We start from the raw sequence: 15,204 nt of genomic DNA, 5'->3' as shown, positions 1-15,204 counted from the left end.
CTGTGTGAGACTAGTGCCGCCCTCACCGGCACTGCCCTGCTGCAGCCCAACGGCTCTGGTGAGCATCACCAGGCTATATTATATCATACCATAGGCGACGCTAGAGAGTAGGGGTAGGTACTGCTCCTAGAGAGTCAAAAATGTAAAGTAAATATGTAAATTAATTTTAAGCATTAAGGTGCGGATAATCTCTAGAAATTTCAAATATAAGTGAGTTTCCTAACTACTTATCAACAAAATAATACAATTCCAGTAGTTATCCTTTCAGATTCTCGCATCGTCAAGTCAAAGGAACTTGCGGCAAAGTCCAAATCAACCCGCGATCAGGTAAGAAATTCAATTAAAACTTTAAATGTATTGTTTTCTGTGTAATATTTTGGTTTACAGTTATTCGTTTTTACAGTTAAAAATACCTGAAAATACGGGTAGAAGAAAAATTAGCCAACAGCCAAGCATCGAAGAAGACGCCATGTTTATCAGAAAAACCATAGAAGAAATAGAAAGAGGAAGCTCTACCCGGTTTAAAGATGATGTAATGGCTTCTGAAACTGAGGTTAGAGATTCGCCTTCGACAAGCATATGTACTACTGTAAGAACAAAACATGATGACAACGCGAAAGATATCAAAACCGTTAAGGACTGTAATGAAGAACAAAAAGATGAATTTAAACGCAGAGATGTAGATAAAAGTAATGGAAAGAAAAAAACTAAATCCAGAGCAAGATTAGAAAGAGAGCAGTCGAAGCCATCTGAAAGTGACTCGGAGCCTGACGTTGATACAGTCACTGTGGAAATCCCTAGAAGACGTAAAAGACCAAGAAGACCGTCGGAGAGACCGCGTAGTCCACCGACATCGCTGCATTCAGATTCGGAAGGAGAGGTAATGAAGATCAAACAAGTTCTTAATATTTAATTTTACTTGTTCTTCCGTATTGCGTCTGTAGAAATAATAAAATTTAACGTCAATTAATTTCTGATTGAGATTTGTCAAAACTCTGATATTTGTATGTAATAAAGGAGGAATACTTAATAACGCTTGAATTTCAGGTGTTTGTTTTGAAATTGAAGGCTCCGGAACGCAGAGAGAATTCGCCTGAAGTAATAGTAAAGACAACTCGGAAAATATTCTCGCCCGTAGTACGAAGTGGAGAGTCCGTTCCAAGGGCTGTTATTCCAGTGGACGTTGAAGACTTGGCCGGAGTACGACCGACCATGGACAGGACTACCCATCGACTACATGATATCAAGAAGAAACATGAAACAGAAAAGCGCAAGAAACCAGAACTTAACGTAAGATCCAAGAGTTCAGGTGACCTTCAAGAAGGTGAGGATCACAGACCAAGGACACGACCACCTCTCCCCTCATCTCCATCCTCACAGAAAAAACAACTCCCCAAAGAAACAGCACCGTCCATTCGAATTATGATCCAACGATACAACAAGAAAATAAATGAAGAAGGTAACCACATTTTCTTTATAGTTACCTAATGACTATGCAAAGCTTCTCTCTATCAAATACAATATTCTATTATAGCTTGACCTACAATTTTTACAGGCTTACACTATCATTTTAATTCAAAGTTATTCTGTATTAGCTGCACAGTTTTTTTTCGACCACGAATGACGATGAGTCTTTCGGTGACAGGTAATGTGTCAGGGGGCAGCAGCGGAGCGTCCTCCCCTCCCTGGCGCTCCCCCAGCGTAGAGCGCCGGCGACCTCCTGACATGCCTGTCGGCATTAATATAAGGTGAGACGTGATTTCCTCAACATAATGTTGAGAGGAACAGCAAACTGTTTGATTGACAAGATTTCGCACCAACGAATGTGGTTCCACAAATGGAACCACATTCGTTGGTGCGAAATCTTCTTTTAATCATAAAAGTATTTGTTAAATTCATAGTAACTTATTACAGAAATAACCCATTCCTTGAAAGGGAGGTAAAAAAGTCAGCGAGTGCCTGTCAGCTGTCTCGGCGCAAACAGACGTCGGCAGAGAAGCGGCTGACGCCCACAGCGTGCAGTCTAGAGGGCGTACTGAAATCGCACAGCGCCAACGCACTGCTGCCCGAACAGGAGAATGAGTCTCCTACGGAGGACAAGAATGATGGCAGCCAACATACGATCAGATGCGCCGCCGCCAGCACCGATACGGTCGTCCCCGTCACCACTAAACCACCGGACACTCCACCCACACCCGATACGCATCCCGTACTCAGACAACTGTCGGACACATTAGTGCCGAGCTTGTCAAGGTTCGTGGATAAAACTGGCTTCTTTGAGAGATCCCTGTCGTCGGTGGAGCCCCATGGCTCCGGGGATAGCGGTGCGGCGGTGGCTGGACTTTCGGAGCGGGCAGCTAGGATTCGCGCCGCGAGGGAGAGGTTTCTGGCCTCACCACCACCTATGAGGAAGGAGGGCACCAGCTCCGCCAGCGATTTGAGGCCAGGAGATCGGTAGGTGTTGTTGTAAATTATGTTGATTAACATCTGATTTATCGTATTTAAGCAAGTAACTGTTGATCTGGCATATGACATGTTATCGCAGAACCAGCCGCATCAGCTGTGAGAGCGAGACAACGGAGGCGCAGAGCTCTGGATCGCAGGAGCAAGCGCTAGGACGGAGCGCCTCCACCGGCATGGTCAACGTGGAGCGTGTCGCTTGGCAGAGAGTCGCCGAAGGTAACTTCAACTATATTACAATCATTAGTTATTAGCCCTTCTAACTTGGATAATATGTCAGAGAAGTCTTCGATAACCAGAGGCAGGAATGTTTACGTACTGGAGCTTAAAAACCTTATCCTATTGTAGGTACGGGACGGGAACGCGGGGGCTCGCGGTTTAGCCTGGCGCGGCTTGCTGCGCGACTAAGACGTGGGGAGACGGGCGGGGGCGGAGGCGGCGGCACGGGGCAAGGCGCGGGGGCCGTGGCGCGCCTATGCCGGCAGAGTCTGCTAGTACAGCTTCGTAACAAGCACTGAATATATCTTACCACATACCAATACTTGTTTTATTTACATAACTTCAATGTGTACCAATTAACTACCAAATGAAGTACTTTTTTAATTTAATTGTTGCATCTCACTATAAGGATACAAATAAGGAAAGGTTTTAATGAAATAAAACATCATGAACATTAAATTTATTTCAAATTTAATTTCGCTCTCGACCGCGCTGCACCACTGACCACTGACAAATTGACCACTGGCCACTGACCACTGGCCACTGACCACTGGCCACTAGCCACTGACCACTGACCGCATTCAATACGCTTGGTAACAATAATTACCGTATCAAAATGGGAAGTTGGAACTAATAATAATTTTATTATCAAAAACACTACAATTCAGTAATTTATTAGTAATAATAATAATAAGACTCAAGAGAACACTTACAAACAACGTTAATGGGTAATTTGGTTGAGGTAGATTCAATTGTAATTTATAAACTAATTTATAATGTTTTGTGGGAACATGACAATACAAGGCTGTTCAAAAGCGATCGCAAATCGCGTTTACAACATTAATTATACTGAGGCGGACTTTGACCAAAAATCTTGGTACTTTATTGCTTTTATTTTCACATTTATTTAGAAATCTAACATCAACAACAATAATGTTCTTTTTATTTTGGTAATAAATCAAAGTGATCGATTCCTCATGTCCCCACAACCCGTTTTAAAACTTTCTTATCTTAATTATAAACTGGAATATTTCGACTCCATCATAATGCGCCTTCGAGAAATGTAACATTAATTAAAAAGAAACTTTAAGTGGCGTTAAACAAAAAAAAACGTGCAGCATAGTTTGAAGCTGATAGAGACAAACAAAAACTTCTATTTAAACGTAATAATACAAATACTGTGACAAATTATAAAACAACAAATACGGAAACAAATAATTATGCAACGATTTAAATTAAAATTACACGCGAAAAACTCACAACTGACAAAATCAGTAGAAAGCTCACATATTAATGCTGAAAACTTCAAATAAAAACACAATAAAAAAACACAAAACACATCCCACCACAGTTAAAGAATCGAAATATTCCGGCTTCATTACATAATACGCAATACAAAGATGGCGGCCGCGCGCGTTGACGTAACAAGATGGCGACAGCACGCACGGCCCCGCACTGTGACGTCACGAGCGCAGCCAGGAGCTGTTTGACGTAAGTTGTTGCGTGTAAGAAGTAAAGGTGGAGGGATTTTAATCAAACAGATCCCTCCCGACTGCACTCAGGACGCCTTCCCCTTCTCTACAAGTGATTTGAAAAGCGACATCATTTATTTACCACGAGAATTATTAAAGTTAGTATCGTTCTCAAATCACCTGCACAAACCCTACGTGTAAAAGTAGAACATTCTAGACGCAAACCAAACTGCAAATCAAATTATCAAGACTTCTGTCTCTTTTCATGCAGTACTGTGTGAAAGAGACTTGCATTACAGTCTCAGTACAAGTCACGTAATCTTAAAAATTTTGGACGCTTCGTAATTCTAAGTACACGTTGGACTAACGTCACACGAATATGGGCTTTATTACTATGAAGTAAAGGCAGCATCTTGTAGTGCCTTGAAATATTACAAGACAAATTTACAAGATTACCACCTGAGAAACACAGACATAAATACAATAAATAAATATTTAACTATTGCTATTGGATTGGACCAACACTTTCAAAGGCTATCTGTAATATAAATTCTGTACACTAAAATTCAAAGGTTTACAAAGAAAAAACATGATCATAATAAAATTTACCTCGTCTGAAAGTGTTGGGATTTTAGCGCTCACGAGTTTAATAATGGAACAGACAATAAAACAGTAAAAACAATATCTGGAGAACAACTATTGCAATGTGGAATGTCAGGATAAAACAATACTATTGATTTTGTATAACGGAATGGAATACCCTTCGTACTTTCCCATAGATGGCGCTGTTTGCTACTGTCATACACTATGTACAACAAATCTGAATACCCATTTCGAATATTACTAACAAGTTAGAAATAAAACATTAAAACCAAAGATTGCATATTAAAGAAATGAATTAATTGACATCACTTGACTAACAAAACTTATAGACCTATAGCTAAAATTCAATTAATTGGGTTTATTTGATTTCTAATGTTCTTACAATGAATATGTAAATACATTAAATTATTAAGAAACATGAATTCTCATATATTTTTAGTTCACAAAATGAGTTGAAAACAGCGCCATCTATCGTAGAATGCAACACTGTATAAACATTTAACCGCGTTAAAATTACAAATAACGCTCATAAATAATGAATATTGCGAAATGAGATTCAAAAGTCGGAGGCACGTGTTCAGGCTTTCGGTCAGTACCTACCCCCACCCCACCCTCCCAGGACGGACAAGCCAATGTGATATAAGTAAATGCTATAAAATGAATAAATTTATACCATATTTAAAACACTATTGAACACTAGCCTACAGTATGACAATTGTCTCATATTTTGACTGAACATCTTTGAGTAAATAAATCAACAATTTGAAAATGTAAAACCTAACATTTTTAACCCGCTTTCTCAATATTAATGTATCCTAAATGGAACAAACTGAGAAAATAGCCGCCAACTGTTAACAACTACAATACTATAAACAATAGTATGTATTGTATTAAATAATTTAGATTACTAGCAATGCGTCCAGACTTTGCTTGGATAAAAAAAATATCCTATTTTGTAAGGTTCAAATATCACCATAATTTTTAGCTGCAACTTTGTCCACGCGAAATTAAAAAAAAAAATGAATAAGCAACCTATGTATGCTCCAGATTATCGACATCTGTGCCAAATTTCATTAAGATTTCGGCCGTTTTACATCCATCCATCCATTCAAAATTTATAATGTTAGTATTTACAATATGCAATCAAAATCAGTTTGTTAATTTTGGAGTTTAAACAGAAAACATGAAACGATTTTTTCGTAAAAAATGTTAGTACATCTCTACATCGTTCATCTCCCTCATACACTTCGGAAAAAATGAGATAAACATATAAATATAATACGAAGGTGTCTCAAAGACACTTTCTTGCATCAACAATGTTCAATCAAAATATGTTTACAAAGTATAACAGAGAAAATAAAATCTATGTAAAAATGTGAATTCAATCTAAATCTATTTCATATCCAAATTTAATAATGTGGATACGCCAATCACTGTAAAAAGAGAGCTGAAAAATTAAATTGGCACGTAAGAAACAGCAGAAGTCAAATACACGACGTGCCAACTTAAGCAAGTGCTGTTTAGTGACTTATCCACATTATTGCGATTAAAACCGAATCTAATAATTTATTACATATTCTATAGTAATCTGTAAAGGGTGAAATATATTAGTTATTACAAAAACCATTGTACGTTACTCAGGTGTATGTAAATTTACATTTATCGAATTCTATTTGGGGGTAGTATTGGGAGTAAAAACACAACCTGGAGTATAAAAGTATTTTACAGGTTCGACACAAAGAGTGTCAATATAAAACAATAAAAAAAACCCATCTGGTAATGTTTCTTATTTTGTTAACTGTACATCGATAACCTACAATATTGTGAATATAAATAAATATCAATTGCCAATGTTATCTATTTAGCAGATAAACTTAACATCCAATTGCAAACTGCATTATAAATGTTAATTATAAAAAAAATATAAAAAAGTATGGATATTTTCGTGTAATATTAAACAGATAATTAAACTTAGAACAGAATTTGGATTAATAATATGAAAAATCCTGACAACATTGGCATTGATTAAAAAATTCTTATTTTATGTTATTTGGCCAACAATTGGTCCAACTATTTCAAATAACAATGGATTTACAAGAACGACATTTGCCCGCGTCTGGTGACGTCACGCACGCCTACAGGCCGCGCCCACCGCGCCGACGTAGATACTTTAAACCCTGTGACAAAACCTAGCGTCAAAGATAAAATTCTAGATTTTAAGAGCTAATTCTACGCCTATATTAACTTAGTGTAATTGAAATTTTCAGGTACTTAATCGGCGATTTAATTTTAATATTTAAACTGAGTTAATATTTACAAAACGAGCGCCCCCCCGCGGCCAAATGCGACACTGCTTTGTACGAACACTTATAATTACATCGTAAACATTGAATATTTTAACTGTTTTTTTTTTTATATTTGATAAACTTTGCCTCGGTTATTCTAAGATTTTTTTATTTATTTAATTTAATGTCTCGCATTTTGGCCGATAGGAGACTCGCGAGATTTTTACGACTTATAATAAATACAAGTAAATTGTACCTAGGTGCTTCCAGTTTAATATTGTACGCGTTTTGTAAGCAAGTTCGTCTTCAACTTTATAACTTCGATATATTCAACAAAATGTAACTAGGGATTGAATTTTATAACTATTTCATAAATTTTGAAAAACTCGATAAATCTTTATTATAAAATATTAACATGAATATGGGAAGGAACTGTGGTTTTGTGGTGTGGAAAACATGTGAAACTACAAAGAATAAAATTAATAAAACAAATTCTTAGTGCTAAAATAAATAATAGAAAAAAAACTAGGTATATGAAGGTGCTTTTACTCGGTGTCGATGGGTACTTCCAACGTAACATTGAAGAATTTAACACCTAAAAGAACCTTACTACGAAGAAAATGAGGTAGATAAAATTGTGATATGGAATTATGATTGGATCTACTGTCTTACAACTACTGTATAGACCTACAAGGATCATGTGGCTGGTGGAAATTTTTTGTACTAATAATGTCATCTCAGTCATATTTTAACCAATGAGGGAACCGCAATTGCACTTAAAATCGCCATTTTTATAATTTCGTAATTCGATTTTAAAAAAGTTGCCTACAGTTTGCTTTTATTTTTAACATGGGAGAATTTCGAATAAAGTTGGTAATTTTTTACTTACTGGTAACTCTAACAGCAGGGTGTCAATGTCAAAAATGCCGTAAGATCCTTGTAGGGCTATAGACCGAATTTCTGCGTTTGCGTCGAGGCACTACCTCCACACAACCAATAAACTATATCATGTATTTAATATATCAGTAGTTCGTTGTTAAATCTTTTTTTATAATTAAATATTTTTATTTTTACGTTATTCTTTAACTATCTAACTGCTTTCTTAGGTTTTTAAGTATCTATAAAAACAACTTTGTGGAGCGCTGTGTGCTGTGGTCGGTTATAAACTATGACAGATAATATAATAATAACAAAAAAACTGTGCGTAAAAGAAAATTAATGTGTGGGTCACGGCGTGTAACACGGGTGACACGCGTTACACTTGTGACACATGTGACCCGTGTGACGCGAGTGACGTGGAATGTAACGTGAAGGTAACTGGATAGCTTCTCAGGCTTTGTCTATCAACTGGGAAATAAACAGCGGACTAAATAAATATTTTTTTTCAACATCAATAAATACTTTCGCGCTATGTACAAGTGAGTTCGTGTTAACTGTTTGGGTTACGTTTTGGTCTATATTTTGTACGCTTAAGTTGCACTAACGGTGAAATCTATTTTGTAATTTTTTTTGTTTATAGGATCTCCTAATGTGTACTTTTCAGAGGCACTGCGATACGACGTTTTATACAAACTCGAGACGACCCGAAGACTGCCGTCGTTACGGAACATTTTGAGGTTATGTGTCGCGCGCCATTTCTACTTATTGTCTGGCCGCTGGCGGGACGACCGCGACGCCAGGACGGCTATGTACAATGCGGACCCCGCAGCCGGCGTGCCGAGTCATTGCGGGAATAACTTCACGTGCCCACGAGTGCGTCTAAAATCCGAGCCGACGGAACTACAAGTAACGATTACGTATAAAACCCGTACTATTGTTAGCAAAAATCAGCCTTGACAAGTTGAAAATAAAGTCTAGTTTAGGAACAAAACACGCCAAGTTGTCCTCGCGCAAACCCGCTTCCGGCGACCGAGAGGTCTGTACAAAATCTCAATCTAACCGGTACTAAATATACAACGACACCGCCCCCGGCGACGGGGGGCGCGTCGGGTCCGGGGGGTCGCCCACCCCCTTGTAATTCTAGAGGTCCGCGGCGGGGGGCATCTCAACCGTTGGGCTGCAGCGTGGGCTGCAGGGGGGCGGCGTCCAGGTGGCCGTCGGCGGCCCTGTTGACCTCGGAGTTCATGTTGTCGTCGGGCAGCTTGTGGGGGCGCGGCTCGTGCACCAGGGGGCGGGTCTCCAGCGCCAGGGATCGGGGCTCGTGCCCCGGGGGACGGGGCTCGTGCTCGGGGCGGCGCGAGGTGTCGAGCAGGCTGTAGGCGAGCCCGTCGTCGAGCACCGTCTCCACCGTGACGTCGCCCTCCTCACGGGACACGTCGAACACCTCGTACAGGTGAGCTTTCTTCACTTTGCCGTTCGGTGTTTTAGACTGGGGACAAAATTAAAGAAAATAAGCCGAGCAACTCAAAAGAAACATCAAGAAAAGCCATTATAATGAAGTCTGACCGACCTGCAGATGCGCGCGCAGGTGTCCGTTGAGCAGGGGCTCGCCGCACGCGCCGCCGTTGGCCAGCCGCCCGCCCACGCCGCTACCGCAAGCTCCCATCTGGAAATTAATACATTTTCTTACAGTAAACAATTTTTTTCTCTCTTTCCATGTATAGGCATTTTGTTACGCCAGTTTTACGGTTTCAAAATCGAAAAAGCATTCCTTATCACTCGGCCTACCTTCATTTCGGAACTTCCATCGTCAATCTCTTCTAAGCCATGTTGGTTTCTGCGTGATCTGGAATTTGTAAAACAGATTAAAACCACTACTTAGTTATTTTGATTTCTTGTTTTTGTATATTTTTCCTATCACATTGCCACCGACCTCACTCTGGAGCGGCTCTTGTATCTCTTCCAGAGACAGGCGGCGGTCACGAACGCGGCGCACAGCACGGACACGCCCACGCCCACACCCACGCCTGGGACACGAACAAATAATTATATTGGAAATGAAGTTTAATAGACTTTTTTGCACATTTAAAAGGAAGAAATATCTCACTAAAAACAATATAAATTAACTTAAAGAATCAATGAAGTGTGGACATTTTATAAAATAAATTCATCCGTTTATCCAAAAATGTGTCTGTCGAATGTTTGTGACGTCAAATTTAGTGTGACACTCACTAAGGTATAGGTTGTAGTTATCGATGGGTCGTGGCGGGATGGTGAGCACTTGGTTGGGCTTGTTGGGTCCGGGCAGCGTCACCATCACGTACACGGGCAAGTACGGGTCCAAGTCCTCCAGCTGGTGATACAATTGTTGCACAATTAATAAATTAGAGGGCGTTACACGTTAGAATAGTCACGTTATCTGCCGTTACGGTATTCACGGTTGTCACGCTGACAGATATATTTAGTGAATGCCACGTGTGCAATGTGTCACGTCAAAAGGGGCGTAGTGTCTCAGTAGTGGGGCGTGTTAGGACGTGTTTGGGGCGTGTTACCTCGACGTGCGTGTCAGAGACGTTGCGCGCATGCCAGTGCTCGACGGGCCGCGTGATGTTTTGCGCGTACCGCACGACGCGCACGATGCGCGCGCCTCCCACGCCCCCCGCGCCCTCCTCCCACCACACGCGCACGCCGCCGTGCGTGTACACGTACTTCAGCTCTTTAGCTTCTGCACAATATATACACATATAAAACACTATATACATTAGCATCTAGTATACGTTATTGTTACATTAAAGTTGAGTATAATGTTGTCTAGTTTAACCAGCTTTTGTTTGGTCCTTCGAGTCAGACGAATCTGTTAACTTATGATACCCACCTAGATCCTTGAATTGTGCAGGAATGGTGAGGATACGACTGTGGCCTTGCGGCTCGTGGCCCGTCACCATCACGTACGTCTGCTCCGTCGGCTCCAGTCCAGTTATCTAGTATAAAATGTCATATTTAGGACCTGTCTGACAATTCACAAGAATTTTTTGGCAGATTTTGAGACAATTCACAAAAATTGTCAGATAACAATCCAACGTTTAAAAATGTGATGGAAATATTAAATTTTGTACTCTATCTGACAGTGACATCACTTTTAAGCTATCCGAGTCTATCAACCAGTGGTGGGACAAGCTCTTAATTATTTAAACTTACACAATTTTTGGTAAATTGAAGTGGTGCTCACCAGTGCAGTATTGTTGATGGTGGTGAGCGCGTCCCACTGCTCGACGGGCAGGCGCAGGCGCGCGCTGTGCCGCACCGTGTAGCGCTGCGCCGCGCCGCGCCAGCGCACGCGCACGGCCGACGCGTTCACGAACGCGTACGACAGCTCGCCCACGCGCCACGGACCTGAACACAGGACATTGTTATTAACGCATTTTAAATCACTTAATGATTAAACAAACCATTTAGATTCGATTACGATATAGATATCTGATGGTGAAAATTTTAAGATATGAATGCATCAGTGATAGAGATAGATAAAGTGTAGAAGTTGTAGGCCGGTACCTTCAGACTGCGTGACGACGCGCACGGGCTCGCTGAAGGCGCCGCGCGGCACGCCCCCCGCCCCCAGCCCCGCCTGCACCCGCACCTCGTACTCGCTGCCCGCCTCCAGACCATCCACTGTCGCGCTGTTCTTATGACTACAACGGAAACGAAACCCCGATAAAGTTATTTCTATTAATGGACAATTTAACGCATTTTTGTTATTATTTCTGCACATGAATGAGTTCTGACCTCTCCTGGCATTCCTCGTCGTCACCGTCCTCTTGCAGATCTGCGTGCGGCCTGCGGATGCAGACTCGGAAGGTGATGTCGGAGTCTTCGCAGCGCGCGCACTGCCACTGCACCGCGAACCCGCGCGGCCCCACGCCCGACACGCGCACGCGCTCCGGCTGCGGCGCCGCCTCGCTGGCACACGTCAATACTTAAACATTACTTTTCCCATGTTAAAATCTGACATAATACATATCGCAAGTGCTTAGTCTCGGTTTGATTCCTGTGAGCCTAGAGGTGTTGTACTTAATTTTTAATTGTACAACTAAACAGTTGAATGGACCGCGAAATAACCGATAGTCGCAAAACAGTTATGCGATAGTTTAGTCAAAGGTATGCGCGCTCTAATTGGTGTTGGTACAGTCAGGGAATCGAGCGGTGTTCCATTTAATTACTACAGTTAACTGAACATTTTGTACATCGATGCCGAACAATAACCAATAGGATGATGAATTTAAATATGTCTCATATCCTATCGGTTTCGTAACTTACTGCTACATAATTAGACATTTGTAAAAGATCCGAGTTTGTATCGTTTCTTGTTCCTAAGGTAATTTTTCTGTAACTGGCAACCGCAGATTTCAGCGACTGAACAACATTAGGTGTTAATTTATTAACTTTTATCTATGTTTCGTTTCCCTTTGATTCCAGACCTTTTGATATTTAAATCTATACTGCAAAGGTCCTACCTGTAGGGTGAGAGGTCTGCGGCGGCCGTGGAGGTCCAGGGCAACAGGCTGAGGTCCTGTGGCAGCCATGTCAGGTTGCGGCTACCCAGCACCCGCACCCACGCCGCACTAGCCTCCGCTAAAAGTATTTAGATTATATCGACTACAATAATGCCAGATTAATAGTTTGTTGAAAATCTACAATCTATCCATTTCTATACTATTATAATAAAAAGTAAACACATAATCGTTATGCAAGATGTCAGCAATTATATTATGTTTTAGAATGATTTAGGCTAAATATTTTCACGGTTTCAAACTTTGGTGGTAAAGAATTTGGTAAAATCTGCGGGAAAGGAACAAAAACTACAAGCTGGTATTTGTTATCCAATGTCAAATGTTGTCGTTTGTGAATTAAAATTTTGCCAAATTCAAGATAAAATAAAGTTTATTTTGTTTATAATAAAACAGCTCTAACTCATTCTGTTACCTGGTAAAGTGTAGTTGGTGACGTGTCCCGGCAGCGTGATGTTGTGCTCCAGCGAGGCGTTGTCCGGCTTGTACTGCAGCACCCACTGCGCCGCGCCCCCCGCCTCGCGCGCGAACTGCCGCCACGACACGGACACGCCCCCCGCGCCCCCAGCGCCCCCCGCGCGAGACACTCGCACCGGCACTGCACATCACTGCTTCATTACAACCACCACCAACCATTGACAGTTTACAATACTATGGAACATGTAAGCCAGTACCGATGTTAAAGTGTTTGGTTACAGTATGTTTTATTTTTTTTTATTTATTGTAATAAATTTATATAAACATCCACCCAAAGTAACAACAATTAGTACACCTACGGGCGTGCAACATACAGGGTGATTCTTAACACATATAGATCTAGCCGTCAATATAGATATATTCACTGTCTCTTAAGCATATCCTCTTTTACACAATCCATCCATACTTTCACAATAAAATTCAAACATTCAATTGTTAAGGTAATGATTGTCTTGTACAGATATAAAATAACCAAAAAAGAACTTACGAACCTCCCTGTCCTTGACAGACGACGCTCTCGGACATGTCACTCGCCACATTCTTCTTATTGGACGAGGGGATGTAGGCACGCACCTGGAATGGAGCAGATGTCACGAGTAGTCAATTTTAAGCTTTAAATCACTGAGGATAAGGTCTAATCTTCTGTAAAGTTCGCACATACCTGGAATAAGTAAGGAGTGAGCGATTCTTTTAAATGAATGGTTTCCTCCGTATCAGTTTGCGGCTGACCAGTCAGCGAGATGCCCGGCCCGTCTGTAACCACAATATAATAATACATAAATTGTGTACAGTCGAGATTTTAGCTATCCGACGACGTTCCGCGACGTTTCAATGCGTACATTCAATCTGTGGTTTAACACGTTTACTGCGGCAAGTAAAATCATAATTCTTCATTTGGTGCGGTGGCGGGCAACATGCGCCCAATGATATTTCCGCCAGTGCGTGGCAGGTCTTTTTAGACCCACCAGCACTAGGATAGATTTTATGTAATGTAACGTATACACCTAAGATAATCGTTGGACACTATCGAGAGGGTAATAGTTTGCTTGTCTGCATAACTTAAGAACCCCGACAGGCCGATATCGGCCTGTTCCGCAGTGAGCGTGTTAAAGTTGAACACGGACAAGTGTTTCTTGTAGATACCTCGAGGCGTAGTATCGACGGTGTAGGCGACGACTTTCTCAGCGGCGGGCAGCCAGCGCAGCTTCACGAAGCGTGGGCCCGTGGGCAGGCAGCGCAGCGCGCCCGGCGCCGCCGCCCACGCGCCCGTCACGTTCAGCGCCGCCCACGCAGACGCCCACGCCCAGCGCCCCGCACCGCCCCCTCGCGCGAAGCACTGGTACACACCTGGCACAACGCTCATTGGTTTAGCAACCATTGATAATAGATGGCGCGGACAACAATTGTAAAAATATTTGCATTGATTTAAAAGTAAAAGCACATTTAAATGTTATATTGTTTTACAAGGAAGTTAATAGTAAAATGATAATTGTTTTAGTTGCAAAAATATTGTGGATGAATATTTAATATCGTATTGGCCACCAAGAAAGCAATAGACTAAATTGTTTAAAAAAATAACAACGAGGATTTAGGCGTGAAGTGGCGTGAATCAGAGTGCAGAATGTAAAGTAAGCAATGTAACGTATTTATTTTAACAATGCAATTTACCTTTTATTGTAAATAGTGTATCAGCAAATAAATATTTTATCAATGGCACTAGTTTATATTTATAAAGTATTTAAGATTAAAAGAAACTTCATAATAAAGTCACATGTAACTAACCAGCGTCGTCTGACGTTACTCCGCTGATCACCAGCTGCATTCGGTTCACGTCGGTTGAGGGCCGCAGATTTATCTACACAATGCAATCACATGTACCTAATGAACAAGCTATCGATTTATGCAGCACTCATAGTCGATTAACGGCCACTAAAGGACACACTAAGCGTAAACATCATTTCAGAATAGGGCACCGTTTATGTGACCGAAGCATTTCGCACAAAACTAAAAGTTTTATTACTAGCCCCCCTCTCTTTATCATTGGCCGTCCCCTCAACTGGAGCATCGACTTGCCCCGCCCTCAAACATCAACTGGTAACAAACATGGCAATCTATATCTATACCGATATTATAAAGAAGATAGTATTTTTGTTTGTTTTAAAATAACTTAAATACTACTGGGCCGATTTCGAAAATTCACCATTAGAAAGACTCGTTATCTCTGAGTATATCACTGAGGCTATA

At 41.1% G+C, this 15,204-nt stretch overlaps 2 protein-coding genes across 2 annotated transcripts in view; one reads left to right on the top strand and one right to left on the bottom strand.

Moving 5' to 3' along the window:
• The first annotated feature begins 6 nt into the window (after window positions 1-6).
• On the top strand, window positions 7-2,978 carry LOC106102628. The gene is made up of 8 exons (XM_013282168.1): window positions 7-58; window positions 269-327; window positions 404-880; window positions 1,048-1,459; window positions 1,646-1,748; window positions 1,915-2,454; window positions 2,546-2,679; window positions 2,809-2,978. Exons 3-8 carry the CDS (start codon window positions 470-472, stop codon window positions 2,976-2,978), a joined length of 1,770 nt encoding a protein of 589 aa, XP_013137622.1. The 5' UTR covers window positions 7-58; window positions 269-327; window positions 404-469.
• A 5,564-nt stretch (window positions 2,979-8,542) lies between these two features.
• LOC106102724 (protogenin A-like) overlaps window positions 8,543-15,204 on the bottom strand; it is a 20,381-nt gene continuing 13,719 nt past the window's right edge. Inside the window, exons 8-23 of the mRNA XM_013282276.1 lie at window positions 14,743-14,815; window positions 14,104-14,307; window positions 13,622-13,713; window positions 13,452-13,533; window positions 12,899-13,081; window positions 12,430-12,547; window positions 11,702-11,875; window positions 11,471-11,607; window positions 11,148-11,311; window positions 10,794-10,899; window positions 10,471-10,643; window positions 10,151-10,271; window positions 9,852-9,945; window positions 9,707-9,764; window positions 9,489-9,584; window positions 8,543-9,407 (exon numbers count right to left, since the gene is read on the bottom strand). Coding sequence (XP_013137730.1) covers window positions 9,084-9,407; window positions 9,489-9,584; window positions 9,707-9,764; window positions 9,852-9,945; window positions 10,151-10,271; window positions 10,471-10,643; window positions 10,794-10,899; window positions 11,148-11,311; window positions 11,471-11,607; window positions 11,702-11,875; window positions 12,430-12,547; window positions 12,899-13,081; window positions 13,452-13,533; window positions 13,622-13,713; window positions 14,104-14,307; window positions 14,743-14,815 — 2,199 coding nt within the window. The 3' untranslated portion in view covers window positions 8,543-9,083. The remainder of the gene's footprint in view (window positions 9,408-9,488; window positions 9,585-9,706; window positions 9,765-9,851; window positions 9,946-10,150; window positions 10,272-10,470; window positions 10,644-10,793; window positions 10,900-11,147; window positions 11,312-11,470; window positions 11,608-11,701; window positions 11,876-12,429; window positions 12,548-12,898; window positions 13,082-13,451; window positions 13,534-13,621; window positions 13,714-14,103; window positions 14,308-14,742; window positions 14,816-15,204) is intronic.

The sequence above is a fragment of the Papilio polytes genome, unplaced genomic scaffold (assembly GCF_000836215.1).
Source record: "Papilio polytes unplaced genomic scaffold, Ppol_1.0 DF823912.1, whole genome shotgun sequence".
NCBI classification, from domain to species: Eukaryota; Metazoa; Arthropoda; class Insecta; order Lepidoptera; family Papilionidae; genus Papilio; species Papilio polytes.
The sequence above is the reverse complement of the archived record's forward strand: the minus strand, read 5'-3'. Positions and strand labels throughout refer to the sequence as shown.

What these genes read in the sequence shown, in the direction of transcription:
- LOC106102628 (XM_013282168.1), top strand. Translation starts at nt 470, where the DNA reads ATGTTTATCAGAAAAACCATAGAAGAAATAGAAAGAGGAAGCTCTACC. An exon ending in ATTCAGATTCGGAAGGAGAG is followed by an intron (nt 881 to 1,047) that starts GTAATGAAGATC and finishes CTTGAATTTCAG; the next exon opens with GTGTTTGTTTTGAAATTGAA. An exon ending in CAAGAAAATAAATGAAGAAG is followed by an intron (nt 1,460 to 1,645) that starts GTAACCACATTT and finishes TTTCGGTGACAG; the next exon opens with GTAATGTGTCAGGGGGCAGC.